This window comes from Aythya ferina (genome assembly GCF_964211825.1).
Source record: "Aythya ferina genome assembly, chromosome: 2".
NCBI lineage: Eukaryota > Metazoa > Chordata > Aves > Anseriformes > Anatidae > Aythya > Aythya ferina.
Window position 1 is genome coordinate 46,400,863 of NC_140297.1, and position 16,875 is coordinate 46,417,737.

The 16,875-nt window shown below is 35.8% G+C and overlaps 1 protein-coding gene across 2 annotated transcripts in view; it reads right to left on the reverse strand.

Annotated features, from left to right (window-relative positions):
• Window positions 1-16,875, reverse strand: part of LARS2 (leucyl-tRNA synthetase 2, mitochondrial) — a 92,584-nt gene that overhangs the window by 48,015 nt on the left and 27,694 nt on the right. For both annotated transcript variants that reach the window (XM_084509460.1, XM_084509461.1), the window contains exons 6-7: window positions 15,979-16,068; window positions 11,706-11,849 (exon numbers count right to left, since the gene is read on the reverse strand). In XM_084509460.1, the coding sequence (XP_084365586.1) occupies window positions 11,706-11,849; window positions 15,979-16,068 (234 nt within the window). The remainder of the gene's footprint in view (window positions 1-11,705; window positions 11,850-15,978; window positions 16,069-16,875) is intronic.

A 16,875-nucleotide genomic window follows, 5' to 3' on the forward strand; every position in this document is an offset into this window, starting at 1 on the left:
TCAACCGATATCCTAGTGTTATTAAAAGAGGCTGCACTTTTGAACAGACTAAACTTTAAACACAGAACAAAACCTCTGGATGAAAATAACCATAACAAATATTCCTAATGGATATGAATTGTACGAAGTATAAGTTACTTAATGAGCTGAACAAGACTACTGATAAATAAGAGATGTGCTTGCAGTTATGAAGTCTACAATTGGATTAGCTGTTCTAAACAATAGCCTGGAGATGGCAGTCAGACAAAAGACATTTACATATCCTAAAATTTTCCAGCTCTGACTTAAAATGGCAAGATAGTTTCCAGCTGCCTATCCACTTTTTGTGTTTCTTACTGATATTTTACCAAGCACAACCATGTCTCTAAAACTAAGTGGGATTTTCAGCTGATATAATCGTATAAAAAAATGAAACCAAGTCGTAACAATAAGGATTCATGTTAAATTCAAAATGTGAGTGTATTACAACAGCTTTGAAATACACAGTGCAGAAGAAATTGTTTGCTCCTTCATTATCCAGAACATCTAACAGCCATACCTATACCTTTCTATGTTTATTTACACTCAGTAAGAGATATATCCATATATTAATGTGCTTTCTAACGTATGGCACAGAAGCCATGATGGACTATTCCAACTAACATTTGCCTAAAGCCAATATGCTTTTAGTAAAAGAAATCTATAAAAAATTAAAGGAGAAGAAGTACAATGTGCTGGATAGCTCAGAGTTCATCTCAATTTTCACTTCGTAACATTTCACATTTCTGTTATGAATACTCCATGACTGTCCAAAATCTTTACTTTGGCAGAAGTACAGCCAGAGGCATGAGTCACTCGGACAGATGGTGAACAATTACAGTTAAAAACCAAGAATAAGGCAACATGTTGAATAATTTTTCCATTAGCTGTGACTCCAACATCAAACATCCAAGCTCTTTATTATCTCATTAACTGCTAACAACCTGCAAAGATGGACAGGAACTATTACATTCTGCTCAAATTAAATAGTTGGAAGTTCGATAATTACCGAATATATAATTCATTTGTTTTCAACTGTTATATTTTAAGTACATTTGGAAATATTTTCAAAGTGAGTTGTGTAAAATGTATTAAAAGGATTACTTTCTAGTTACTGTTCTGTTGTATATCTATTTCTCAAAGTAAAATAATTGACATATGCTTCATAAATCGTAATATTACACCAGCACTTGGGATTAATATTGCTTTCTACATCCTTAATAATCAAATTCCTTCTCTGATGATTTATAAATAAAAGAATGGTAAGGTTTTGGAAGTTTTCAATCATACTGTAATCTTAATGAGTTTTAGTTTACAACTGTGAGTGTACTGTGTCATGGAGAATCCCCAAATCTCATTATTCTCACCAATTTAAGTGATCCAGAGAATACTGAGCTTTATCTGCTGTGAATAATCCACAGACAAATATATCTACCAAAGAATAAAAAATAACTGGATATATATATATACAATACTTGGATACATTCTTTGGAAGCATTTTATGCAATTTATCAAGTATGAAATTGGGCCAATACGCAGAGAACTGGCTGGACACATCAGCAGATTTTTCTAAAATCTCTGCTTGGATATCCATCCTAATCTACATTGTATTTTTGCTGGCAGATGCATTTAAGCATGCATGTGCTCTGCTGAAACAGACTGTAATTGCTTTCCAGAAAAACTGCCTAGATGTTTTTTCACTGCAGGATTAATACATCAAGATCCTTAATACGAGTGTGATAATGATTTTAACTCTAGTTAGCTGGCCTGATTAGGAGTTACAGGCTGTAGTTTGTCTGAGTCCAATTCTTCTCTTAACAATGCAATTGCTTCACACAGCTAAATACGGTGTGTAAGAGCCAACTTTGCTTCACCTGAATGAAAATAACAGAACTTATTCCATATGATGACACAGCCTAGCAGAGTATAGAAACACAAACCCTTCACATCTTAACGTGTATGTGAACGGTAGTACAGTGTGATTAAATTTTTTAAAATAAATTCAGCGTGGAAGTACGATTCTCTGCTCTTTGTACACAGCACACTGCTTTGGTTTCTTGTCCAGGCTCCAAATGACAAATGAAGCAGAAAACCAGCAACTTGCAAAACATGAACACCTTCTGTAGTGCAATAGGAGAAAAAAACTATATAGGATGTACACATATGTCATTGTAACAGTTGCTGTAAACTAACCTAAGATACTCACTAACACAGAAGTAGAAGGGAGCGTTAATTCTTACACACAGTAATGTACTTCTATATTCAACTGTAAAAAATTATGTTCTGTGCAAATGAGGAGTTTTTTAAACCCTGCTTGAGGGAAAGTGAACACTTTTCATCTTTAAATCCAGCAGCATTACACTCTGCAAAACCGTAACTCTACAAATTTACATTAAAACCATCAGTAATTTTAAAAAGGCATATGGAGCCTGTTTGGGTATGTGACACTTTTTGAATTGAAGCTGACCTAAGCCAGCACAAAAGTTTCTGAATAGTATAAACTACATTTTGAAAAGTTAAATACCAACTCCATGAATTTTGCTTCCATGTTTTGTGTTTTTTTTTTTTTTGTTTGTTTGTTTGTTTGTTTTAAATCACCGACATGTTTGGTAAGATATCTTCTGAATTGTTAAGTTAGTTTGATTAATTTTCTGCCAATTATCCTTTTGCAATCACTGATATGATTCCTTAAACAAAAATTCTGACTCTCAAAGGCATGCACAGAAGTCCCAGTCACCTATGCCACAAGGTTTGTTTACGAGGCAGCATAGAAAAAATAATCAACAGGAGACACAAGTGAACTCCCAGCACACAGGGAAATAAACAAAAAACTCCCAGCACACAGGGAAATAAACAAAAATAAAACCAGGTTGGATTCTGCCATATACGAAGAACAAATACAGTGTTATAATTCAGAAAGTAGAGAGTGATAAACCTATCAAATGAATTCCATTTTTGAATTTCTGTTAATGACTCAGTGGTGAGAAACTTGGAAATATTAAGTTGCAGAGCCTGTTTCTACATGGAATACTTTCATTTTTTATGGCTTGGGAAGACAGAAAAGAACTTCAGATGCATACATCTAATCAAAAAAGAAATCACTCCTGTCTTAATGAACCACAAGGCTGAAACATTCAAGGTAAAGCATGGTACTGGGTCTGGCTGGGATGGAGTTAACCTTCCCCCTACCATGGGGATATTCCACACCAAATGGTGTCATGCTCAGTGATAAAAGCTGGGGAAGGGGAAGGAGGGTTGGGGCTCTCATTATGAAGATATCCTTCCTCTCAAACAACCACTGCACGTGTTGAGGCCCTGCTTCCTAGGACATGGCCAAACACTGCTCAAGTAGAGAAAAATTGCTTTCTCTCTCTTTGCTTCTGTGAGGTCTTTACTTTTTTGATGCTTTTTCCCCCTTTGTTTTTCCTTTAATTATATTATCCTCATCTCAACCAGTGAGCCTTTTTTTTTCTTGTCATATTTTCTCACCCCGTCTTCCTTTGAGGAGAGGGAGTGAGAGCGGTGTGATGGAGTTTAAGTTGGCCGTCTGTGCGAAACCACCGCAAGCGTAAATACATTTTGACAGTCTTCCAGATCTGAAGATCGACAGACACAGGAGAAAAAGCTAGAGAATTCAAAGCTACATCCAGGGCTGAAAATGTCTTCAAGGCTCCTACACCTTTAGGGAAGTTTGACTTAAGTGCTGGAGAAGTTGAAGATTCAGGATAAACTGATGTTCCACAGGACTGTTTTACTCTTTCAAAACAACTAGAAAATTCTGGCATAGATAGAAGATGAAAGTCAGCCAGTGAAGACGATCAGAGATGCACAAAATCAAGATGAATTTGCCATAAATTCATCACAGATAATGACGACCAGGTCTGAAACTAGAAATAATGTAACCCAAAAGTGGATGACCAATTTCACATATCCAACTGTATAGTCTGTTGAAGATTTACAGAGAAACAACTTTTGCATAGCAATCTTCAGACAAAAGAAAGTACATAAAACCAAAGAGCAGTGGTGCTTTATTATTTCCCAACACGATCTCACATCCAAAAGTTCCCCTGCTTGTAGTTCAAACATGAACACCTAAAAAAATCAGTCTCAACTTTGGAAATGAAATTTTTAATGAGTAATTCCTGCCACTAATTTCTTACTGAATAAGAGTATTTCAACTTCTCTATGGTAGTACAAGCAATAAAATGAAACATCTAAAGGTATAAAGCCAAACATTTATTCTACTTCCAATGAATTTACTTGAATGAAGTTGGAGAAATTTGCACTGTAACAAGAATAAAATAAAAAGGTCAGCAAAAGGTTTCATTTCAAAACCATTCAATTAAGAACAAAAAAATTAAAAGCATAAGCATTGCTTTTAAGGAAGAGTCAAAGAAATATTCAAGATCTGTTTGGATTAAAATTAAATGCTTCAGTTTATTTGATCAAGCTTCCAGAAGAGCAAGCAAATGTAAACTAAAGATTACACAAAATCATTTAATAAAACTTAATATACTAACTGAAGTACAGGAAATTAAAGTTAGGCTGCCCACTATTTTATTTTGCATTATATTGCACAGTTCCAGCTGTGATTATGTGGTACAGCTCCTGCTAGGAGTTTTTAATCTCTTCTTGTTCTGGTGTTTTTTTGGCTTTGTTTTTTACCTTTAGTAGTTGTCGTCTGTACTGTCATAGGTCACTCTTGACTCTTATTTCCCATGTGTGAAGTATACTGAAAACATATATAAAGAAGGAGCAATAACACAGACATTGCCTATGCTTCAAATTCTTCCCTGTAAATGTCTGAGCTGTCAGCAGTCTTTCCCTTCTCAATAATTTATGGTCAACAAATATCTCTGGTTTGACTACGTGTAACTGAGGCAAATAAATGACATCTCAAAAGCAAAAAGTAAACACGGTGTTCTTTTCTGGAGTTCTCCACAGTTGTTCTCATAGCAGCAATTACCAAAGAGAAAATATTCCCTTTCCAGTATGGCAAAGCATACCTTTGGGAAAAAAAAAATATTAATTGATTCTGTAAATATAAAAGCTCTCAAAAATATTTGTTATCACTTTTAGTAGTACTCAGCTTTCACTATTTTGATTAATATTATGCCAAAAAAAAATTAAATTTATATTACTGTAGCACCAAATGATATGCTGCATTGATACCAGGATGAAAATATCACCCTGGTCTGGAAATGCACAAACATTTCCCTGTCTTGCCAAGCTGACAAAACAGGCATGATTTCTTTATTATAATGAAATGCTAAGAAAGCAGTGGGGACAGAGCTCTTGGTCCCCATCCAGAAGAGAGCTTTCAGTATGATTTAGGAGGAAGCGTTCCAAAGAGAGTTTTATCTGACCCATTTTGTTGGAAGAAGACAACTACGAGCTAGACCCCAAGTGTGGGAAGTGAAAAATCACACATAAAGCATGAAGACCTAGGGAGCCAGCATTTCTATTCTCCTCATAATGATGAGGCATTACCTCACGCTATGAAATCCAAAGTACTGTCAAGATTCTTAACTTACTAAAATGCAGTACTTCAGTTTCATTACGGGGTAAAAAAGTAACCTGTCTCCTTAATAGCTCACAAATAAAATAAAAAACTAAAACCAAGTAAAAGATGATTATGTAAAAATCTCAACTATGTTCAGCCCAAAGGACCTGTCAGAAGCAGCGCAAACCCAGAAAAAAGCTGGAGAAGAACTGGTAGAATTGTTTGTTGTTTTGCCTTTACAGAGTCAGCACGATGCTAAAAGTTTCCACACTCACAGAATGTGAGGATTTGTTTCTAAATGCCTGTACAAAATAAATAATTAACAAAGACTACTGCTATTTAGCTATATGAAACCTTAACTTAGAGTTTTGGCAGAACTTTGTAGGCCTTGTCCATTTCCCCCGTATTTAAATTAGATGTACGCGTACTATCTGAATGCTGTGCAAAAAAAGGGGAGATGATTTAAGATAAAACTTGTAGTTGCCTCAATTTTGTTTTGTTAAAAAAAATCTGCTAACGTGGATGATTTTTGAATTATTCAAAAAATATTTGGGGTTTTTAAAAATAATTTAAAAAATCAATAAAACGTGAAAATATATACTATATTGAATCAATTTAGGAAGAACAAGTGCTGTGCAAAGACTAACCTTGTAGATTTGGATTTGAGGACTCAGTTGACTGTGCCTTAAAAAAGAACGCAGTAATAGCAATTTGCAGGTACACACAGAACATACTAACATTTACAGATAGATTTTTCCAATGAATCTGCCTACAGATTCAGCTGGGTAACCATAGAAACTAAATGTTTTAGCTTAAAACATCTTAAATGCACAGACAACAATTTGAATAATAATAATGCCATCAGTTTTTAATAATGCCATGCATTATACTTTTATCAAAGAAATCTGTCTGAAGAAAAATGACAGTTAAAATGTTGCTAGAATATCCATAAAATGTGCCATATATATTTCACATATACTTTTATATTTTTATATTTACTTGACAGTTTAAAAAATGGGTCATGATTATTTAGATCCCCAAAATACTTTCCGTTAATTATTTAATACATGGTCAATATTTCTACCCCTTGAAAAAAATACATTGCCAATGGTAAACTGTCATATGAGCAAACACTGCTTTGTTTGCATTTTTTATTTCAAAAAAGAACTGTGAGCAGGTGTAGTAACAATAAAGGATTCAGAGTAAATCCACAGAAGATGATTCCTCTGGAAACCTAAAGAATAAAGTGTGCATATGAATTAAACACAGACTCCTGTAAGCACACAAGATGACTTCATAGCCCATTACTGATCATGTAGCTCCTTGTTGCTATCTGACTAGCACATTAAGCAAGCAGACGAGGATTATGCTTGCTAGTATTTATTTTTTATTGAGGTTGTGAGATACAGAACAGAAACAGATAAAAGGGTGAACGAGAAACAGATGACTAGAAAGATCATCAATATGCAGTATAAAGAGATTGTATAGTTAAGGTAATTTGTGGATGCTTCAAGTAGAAAACAAATTGTATGCATACATATAATGCAACTATTATTGCTAGCTGGTATTTTGCATGAAGAATTAAGGGATAACAGATTCATTAAATATATTTTAAATGGATCCCAATCTATAAAAACGCTTATAAAAAAAGGGACTTGCATTTTCCTCTGAGCCACGCAGGTAAGGTGTTACTTACTAGAAATAAAGCATTTTTCAACATACCGTCCCACTGTGTTAACTTAGAGAAAACTCAGGAAGGAATATGGGATTTGCAGAGAGCCTTGCTGCAGAAAAAGAACAGGGAAGGTGAAGCTTTCTGGCTTTTTGTCTTGTATTTCTGCATACTTTTCAGAAGAAATAACAGTTGCCATTGAATGTGCAAGCAAAAGGTGACCAGAGTCAAATGGCTTTCCCATGAGATACCAAAAAACAGATTAGGGCCCCACTGTGCAAAGAGGAAGGGGAGAAGTAGAGCATATTTTAAAATTATTAATCCTTTAAAAGAAACCAAAGAGGGAAAAAGTATAAATCTTCCAGCAAAGGTGCAAGGATGAAATTACTACCAGATAATCTCTTTGTGCCTCCCATTTTTTTTCAGAATAAAACGTAGTGAAACTTAGTGAATAACAGAAATCTAGCCATACAACACATAGAAAGTCTGATCCACTTGCACTTCACCACTAGCTTTTCCCAAAGCTTGTAAGAACAAGCCTTACACAAGGAATAAATGAATCTGCTCTGTGCTAATAAACTTGTCCAAGCTGTGAGATACAGGAAAGAGAGGGCAGGTGGGTTCTGATACAAATTCTGGCAGTATGGCTCAAAGACCTAAGGGTTACTTTACTGGTAGAAAATGTAGGTCTTTGGATCATTGTTGGTCTTTGGAATCATTTTGACCTCACAAATCTGGTGCCATCTGGCTTTCGCTCTCTGAACACCTGCAAAAGAAGCAAAACTGGACAGATGACACCAAGCAACTGGAACAGGAATGAGGAATGAAAATCTCAGGTCCAGACAAGTCTTGGAAGGCTGAGCCCCTTTCTTCATCTTTAAGTCAAAAAAGGTTGATCATAGGGGATGCCCAGTCCCATCAAGGACAATCTTTATAATGTCCTCTCAGACCTCCCATTTACAGGGGCCTGACATACGAAGTACCATAAGTAAAAGCGCTTTCTGCTACTCTAGTATGCTGGACTATGAAGGCTCACTTTAGGTGCCTGAAAATAACTGCAGAGAAGGCACTATGCACGTATTAATTGTAAGCCCCAAACAGCTGAAGGAAAAAAGGGAAGTGATATGATCTTGGAGGTCTTTTCCTACCTTAATGATTCTATGATTCTGTAATAACTATAAAGAAGCAGGTATTCTTTTAGAGAGGTATGTTCATTGATTAACTGCCAGGTAAGGATAAAAAATTATTTGTTGTACTTATTTATCATTGGGAGCACAAATACCCAGAGTCTCTGAACAGCAAAGACTTCCAAGAAATGGGAGTTGTACTGGTAATGCTTATGGTCCATGATATAAGGCAGGCAAATCTTTTTACAGAAATAAGTGTGTTCAGGACCAAGCAGTATGAAATAATGCCCCCTGCTGAAGTGAAGGTATTATCACCACTAATGTTGTCATCCTAAAATCATATTGGTGGTTAAAGATGTTTAGCTTAGAAGTCAAAGAGGTATCTTTATCTAACACACCTATTAGGACCAGCCCTATAAAATCCACTCCAAGATGAAAGGCTCTGTGAATGCGAAAGCTGAATGAACTTCTTGCTCTCGGTAACGCCAAGTCTCCTGGAAAGGACTTTTGAAAACAGCTGGGGAAGAAGGGCTGAGGAACTGGAAGGATGATTGCTGTAACCATGCTGTTAAACACTGTGCTATTTAGGATGATACAGATTCAAATCAACTGTCAACAGCCTGAATCCAAACAAGAAACAGGTTTGGAAGAAAGGACGTATATCTCTTACCACCTGTTGAAAAGTACCTCGAATAACTACTGTAAGGAATAAAGAAATGCATGAAAATTTGAGTTTTGGAGATAATTAATCAAGATATTCAGACAGAGGAACTGAACTCGTCGCATTTAAGACCAGTAATGTGGTTTCTCTCAAGATGCTATTGTGAAGCTTCCTGATTATGTCAGTGTGGGCACACAGCCTCTAAGAGACTGAAATATTTTGCTATTGTTAGTTCAGAGACAGTCTCCCTCAGATCGGCAATCTTCAGTTGCAGCTTGCAGTTCACGAGCCATTTGGAGCTGTATGGCCAAAACAGTTCTTCAGAAGGTAAGACACAACAAGCGTATTACCTAGTCACTTGTGACTTGAAAGAAAAAAATAAATACCAAAAAAATGGAATTTATCTTACTCTTCCAAACTGATAAATCCATGTAATATCAGATATTGGATTTATAATAGCAGAGCCTGACAGTCTCCTATTCTTATTTGAAGGTTTGAAAAAAAAAAAAGTCTTTTTCCCCTTCTACAACCAAATGTTTAAAACTCTTGCCAAAAGAAGCAGAGTGAGACTGTTTAAAATGTGCCAGAACCACATCAAAAAATGGGAGTCAGTGGAGGCTGACTGAAAAGGAAAATCCAAACCACCTGCTGATAACTGGTAGCATCTGTCATTATACCAAGAAGTGGGAGCACATGAAGGCAATGCTTGCCAAAGCACTTGAGCTGGGAGCAATATGGCATCATTCATCAACTTGGTTGTATGAGCTAACATAGACCTACAGAATATCAATCAAGCGCAGAACAAACTTTTGGGAAAGCTTTATAGAAATCTGTAGAGTACCCACTGTCCCCTGTAGTAACACTTAAAGGTTTGGCAGAGATTGATATAAACACTCGTTCCCAAATAGAAAGTAGAAGAAGCTCTCACTCATGATGCCACTGAAATGTTAAGGAGCAATGTCTACGCTTTTACATCATATCCCCCTACCTTTTTCTAGGTAGGGCATACAGTAGTTACCTGAGGTGACATCTTTCTGGATGGAGGTAAGGGGTTATTGTGGATGTATAAGGTCCTTCCTGGCTTCAGTTAAGCCTGCTTATTGGAGAATGAGATCTGGGAGACCCGATCATCCCCAGAGCTTATGCTTTCCTGTAATGTCATTTCTTGGGTCAGAGACTAAAGACAAAAGATAAATCCTTCTCCCTAGAGAAGGGTGGATATTGAGCAAGAGGTAATAATCCTGTAAGCCAAGGGTGTTCCAAGGTTACTGAAAGGTTTCGGTTTCAAGGTTAATGAAAAGCTCCTCTACTTTTTTTTTTTTTTTTTTTTTTTTTTTTTTTTATGAGTAGCTGTTTTAAAGCTGATCCACTTCACCCCTCTCACAGGGAAATAAGCAAACAGTAATTTGGTGCAAGCGATAGATACAACCCAGAAATGCTAGTCATTATTTTCTACAATCTATAAGGACAGTAAACAAAAGATGTACCAGTAAGCAGAGAAACTCTAGAGTTCCCCCTCAGCCTCAAACTGAGGTAAATGGTGAGCCGGGGGCAGACCCTGAAACATGATAAAGTGATCATGAACTCTGATGACAAGGGCACTTATAAAGAGCTCAGGACCTCGGGATCATTATGTGATTGTGCAGACATGCTCAGTTTTTCCTTCAGCTATAGCAAATGTTTCCTCCTTACTGCCAGAACAGGCAGTACAATCAGAAAATGTGCATCTTGACTATCATCTACACATACAGAAGACAAGGATCAGGCAGAAAAAAGTTTTGTCTCTTCATTATGAATGGACCCAAAGTGAGATCTAGATGCCTTCTACCTGCATGATGGTGGAAATTTGGTCTCTTGAATCTGAGGCTCAGAATAAGGGTCAAGGATGACTTTTTAACATTATCTTGGGAATAACTTTCTCAATCTGTACTTGAAGTCCCAATACATAGAGTATTTGGATGGAATAAGGCCTTCAACCACCCCAAACAGGAAGCTGACATTTTCATTTCAGAGAGCATAAAGCCAGCAAAATTTTGTAGAAGAATTCCTAGGTGTGGAAGCTATATTGTCTGATGGCAATCAAAATTTGAGTTCATAAGAACAACAAAAAAAAAGATGCTTAAAGAACTTGAAAATATTTTTTAAATTACAGATAATCAAATAGAGTGGAATAGGAAGGAAAGTAAAACAGAAGGTCCAGATGAATCTTCAACAAAGAGCTGTTAATTATAATTAACAACTGGTTCAGACCAGCTTATTTCAACACATGTTGAAATAAACTCTAAGTGACAGGCTGCACTCCACTGCTCATTCCATGAGCATAGGTCCAATGGGTTAATAACTACACTAGCTAGTTTCTAGTTCAAAACACTGCACAGCTGTACACTCTAAATATGAGGCAGATAAACACCTGATGTTAAATATAGGATAACAATGTATGAATGCAAGATACATTAATTTACCTCTAAGTTATACTTTTCAATTTCTTCATAACTTAATCCCACATCAATTACTTAGAATTTTTTAAAGAAATGAACAGAAAGACTTCAAGGATAATCATTTTTTATATACATACACAGAACAGGGACAGATCACGTAGATCATTATATAATTATATATTACATAAACATGTGCATATAGAAGGCCACATTCAGCTTGATGACTATTTCTAGAAGAGTCACTTCCTTTATATGATACCACAATTTCTGAAACGTATCCTCATACCTTTGCATAAGCAGTAGTTTTGATAAACCACTGTTTGAGGTACTTCTGTTCCACTTTTGCTCCTGAACGCCATGAACAACCATTGTCATCCACCTGCTCATTTGCTAGAACAGTTTGATCCACCGGATCCCAATTGACCAAGGCCTAAAAAAAAATCAGGGAAAAAAAAAAAGTATTTTAAACAGTTATTTCAAAACCAGGATCTTACATTTTAGATACCAGAAGAATTATCCAGAAACATTTCTTAGGCCCATCTTCTACATTTGGATAATATCCATTTGAATCAACAATATGGACTCAACTGAAGATGTTTTGAATGTTCTTCTCAGAACTCAAAAAAAAACAACAACAAAAAAAGCTGTTGGCAGCATTTGTCATGACTGATGGGTAAGTGTTCCAATTTGCAATGCTGCAAACTACATAGTCTGATGCCTAAAAGTTGTCCAGCAATAATCCAATAGTGTTGAGAGTAAGACTGAAGGGGATGGATGATTGAGGATGTACAACCTGAGAAGACAGTCTCATAAAAGTGTTATATTAAAGTGAAAGACTTGTCATTTTCTGCATATATCTTGTCAACTGCGTGAATTACTTTTGGAATCATCTTTCCTACCAGTTATCAATACAAACACATTAAAGAAAATTTAAAGTACAATAAATGTTGGCATTTAACTCTACAAACACTGTATTTTTGAGGGCTAACTGAAATACCAGACACACATGGCGGGGAGGGAGAAAAGCACAACCTACCCCTACACAGTATTGAAAAATTTAGTTGACCATTTATCAGAAGGGATGTAAGACCACAAAAGATTCCTAAAAGCAGTACAACAGTCATTCCAGAAGTGGCATCCAAGATAGACACTAACTTGAAAAAATGAACAGAAACAAGCAATGAAGAAGAGCAATGCATCTCATTTATTTGAGTGTTATTTAGTATTTGAGCTAAATCAAAGTTAAATCAGCTTGAATAACAAACATCAGCTCCAGCTCCACAGCACTAAAATACATTAAATGTTATTGAAAAATTTGAAATACATTCTTTGGGTATTGGGAGAACTTACTATCTCATTTTAAGAATAATCACTGTCCTCATATTACTCACTTTTCATCTATCATTGATAACCTTCTGAAATGTCCATTTCCAAACAACTGATATTGCTTAATTTTAAGTATGCTATGAATTCTTGGAAACAGTAAATATCACAGTCATTTTACAAACCTTGTAGTGAGGACAGAAAAAAAGACAGATGCACGGATCTCCTTCCTTTGAAATACTGTTGTTTTTGTTATCAGTGTATGTTATTTGTGTGTGTGCATGCACAGTCTGATTACCTACACAAAATTTATTATGATGAAATGGATCGAAGTCATTCCCTGATTAAAAACAAAATTATTTTCAAATGAAGCTTTTGTGAATTCAGTACATCATTGGCATTTGAATTTTATACAGTTTGGCTACCTACCATCTGTTTCCTACCAATAACACCACACTGGTTTCTATAACAGCCTTCTGAACACTCATTAGAAAATAAAAAGTGATCAGTATATTCCACTATTACAGACCTGATTTCTGTACAGAACACACACCTTTTTCAGTAATGATGCAAGACATTATGAAGTTGGCTTTAAAGTAATGATCTTTTCATTTATAAAGTTTTGAAAAAAACAATCACACTATGACAAAGTTAAAGTAACATCTAAAGAACTATAAATCATGTAATATCAAGAAGTAATAAAATGTCAGTTTCATGAGGCATTATTAACATATGCTTGCATTAAATTGGCTATGAATCAAATTTGAGAAAAAATACTGTTTCTATTTTGGTGATATTGGGGCAAATTTATGATGAAAATTTTGGAAAGTAATTGAACTGATTTATACAAGTGTAATTATTTAGCATAACATTCTTATGATTCATAGCAGGAAAATTTATCTAGACAGATGATGCAAAGAATAAAGCAAATACACATGTAAGGAATACATTGATGAAAGGTCTTGTCTGTGAATTTTTAGAGTTGTATTTTGTTCCTTCCGTCTCTTGCAGCCTTCTAACTAATATCCAGAACCCGGATATTAAGCTAAATCCTTAGATCCTACTTGTACTTTACAGAGGCAACTTCTTGAAAATGACAGCCTCTGAAACTATAGCCTCAGAAAGCAACTAAATTTCACCTATACAGAGAGCACGGTGTAAACGTGTACATCCTACAGGAGTTATTTAGATCTGCTCCCTACACCAATGATGGCCATATGCTTTTAAGGGAGGATGAATCTCATCTAACCTCAGACGTCTGTAGCATAAATATCTATCTCCAGGTTTGGTTTCCACAGTCTGCAGATATCTAATCAAAATAATCATTAGAGTCTAGACAGCAATTCATCTCAAATGAAATGAGACACCCACATCTGGCCAGATCAATAATCTCTAGAGTCTATTGACAGATCTCGATTGCAGGAAGAACAGAGAGAATTTTCCAATGGTGAATTAAGATACGCCGTCTGCCGAAGCTGCAGCATCCAGACAGACATGGTTAACTCCCACTAAGTCCCACTCCCAGACATACTGAACCTGCGTCTCCCCACCAGGGTGATTTCTCATCAAAAACACATACTCCCGGAACAGCGTTAACTACACTAATGGTCTATATGAATCATTTTTATCTCCACAGTAAGGCTATGAATTATCTCCTTGTACCCAAAATGAAATTGTAATAGAGGAGACTTCAAGCAGTGTAAAAGTACCACTTAATGTACATTGCAGGTATGCGAAAGACATGGGATAAACGTATGCTTTAAGTATATGTGACAGCTTGAAGAGACCCAGGGTTATGGGGTATATCACTGCCATCTGTTTCCTGTCAAAAAGCAACTGGTTTACATTCACTAGAGATTACATTCCCTACAGGTTTACAGATGCTGATTTCAGTTCTCAAACTGATTGCTGACTTTTAAGAGATACCACATCCAATCACTGGTACCCAAACACCTACAAGATTCCACAAAAATGAGGAGTCTGCATGCAGAATTTGTTTTCTATACCTACTAAAGAAGCTGCAAGCCTTGTGCTTTTCAAACTCACCTCAAATTATTCAAAGAAAAAAAGCTACAGATAAAAATAAGTTTGCTATGGAAAAGTTAGCGGTTAAATATTTGATCACAAAAAAGGAAAATAATTACAGAACAACAACAAAACAAAACAAAACAAAGAAACAAAGAAAAAAAACAACACACAGAACCAAAAAGAGCATGTTAGGAAATATTCGGTCTTTTTGCTGGCTGTCACTTAGGATCTCTGAATATATCTTGCCTATGGAAACAGGAAAAGTAGCTCAATAGCACCCTGCCTTTCCAAATGCTACCTTTCACCATCAACCTCTTTTCTCTGGGTTCAGAGAATAATTAGGTTACATCCATAATTACATCCTATGGGGTTTTCTGGTTTTCTACAGAATACAATTGAAACTTCAAAGCACATTTAGGAAATCTTTGTTTCCCTTTTCAGTTAGGAACATTTACTGAATTGCAGCTTTGTTTAGGTGCAGCTGTTCAGGTACTTAGGAACTGAGTTGCCATGGGTATGTAGAGAGTTTTTTTGGAATGCTAATTTAACACCTTTGCTTCACCTCCTGCTTAAGAAGTTAACCAAACCCTTCCCTTTTCATATAGCCTCATATGTTTTTTACAAAATACTATAAAGTCAAGAGTTTCTTAATATACTGCTAACTGAAAAAGAGCTGTGATAGTCTTACAGCATCTAAGATTTCTGTAATATTTTACTGATCACAAACAGGGTGCAGGAACTGGATAGTTAGGCACATAATCTCCACTTATCCTATCCAATTCTATCAGTTCTGAGACAGCATCACAGTAATATAATACAGTCAAATAATCTTGCTGCTGAAGAGACTCTTCATGATCACATTATCTTTTACATCTTCACAAGAGGGAAGTTAAGTCCTAGAAAATTCTACGCCAAAGCCATGAAATAAACTAATAGTAGCTAGGTTCTGATCCTGCACTTCAATGTAAGTCACCGACAACAAACATTTCTAGTTTGCCATGCTGTAATACCCATCCATATCAGTTATATATAAAATTCAGTTATATATAGAATTAATTATATTTTGCAGTAATTTAAAACCAAGCAGAGCATCATTAATATCTAGGCACTGAATGAATGTAAATGGTTATCCAGAAATGGGCTACCTATGCCATAAGTGACTTGAGTTAGTGAAGTGCAAGGTATTATAGATCAAAGCTTGTACCTACCTCTTTTTGATACACTATCCCAGCTTCAAAAAGCTTAAGAAAGAGATACTGTGTCCATTTGTAGTACTCTGGTAGACAAGTGGTTATTTCCTGTAGAAATGAAATAAAATAAAAATACCTGAAGCTATTCTTAGTATCTTCTTACAGCATTTTAACATATGCAATTAACTCAGAAGTGTGTAATATATGCCACAGAGGAAAACAAAAGACAGCTAGCAAGTGTGGGACACACGGGGGGGAGTAGGGGGTAGGACTCTGAACTTCAAGGTGAAAGAGTGGCGAGGGTATCTCACAAGGAGGGGCAAATAAATGACCAAATAAATGCCCGTTTTAAAAGGCAAGCCAGCTCAAGGTAGGAAAGTGCTCCAGGCTGAAGTTAGGACGAAAGGGCCAGAAAGTAAAGAAAGAAGTCACAAGTGTGGGAGATTGTTAAGAGGGAAATAAAGACAGATAAAAATAAAAGACAAAGAAAAAAGAGGAATGGGAGTTGAGGCAACAGCATGTGAAAGTATCATAGATGGCTTTTTTTTTAAAACTTGACAACATTTAAAAAGTTTTTAGTGAACTCTAAAAACTAAAAAAAAAAACCACCGTAACTTATCAGCTGCTTATAAAGTTTCATGTTTTAAAATATTTATTCTCAAACAAACAAACTACATTTCAAACAAAAGTGGCTGTATACAGATGACTAAAGTACGATGTGATTCCTGACTCTCAATTTTCTCCACACAACCGCTGTGTTTTACAGGCGCAATGGATACACATACGCTTTCGCCCACCTACTTGAAAGTTTGGCCAAAGTGAAAACAACTGTTTAATTCAGTACTTAAGTTCTAATTACCTCATAAATATGTAACAATAAACAAATCACATTTTCCCTGTCAACAGCTTTCCTTT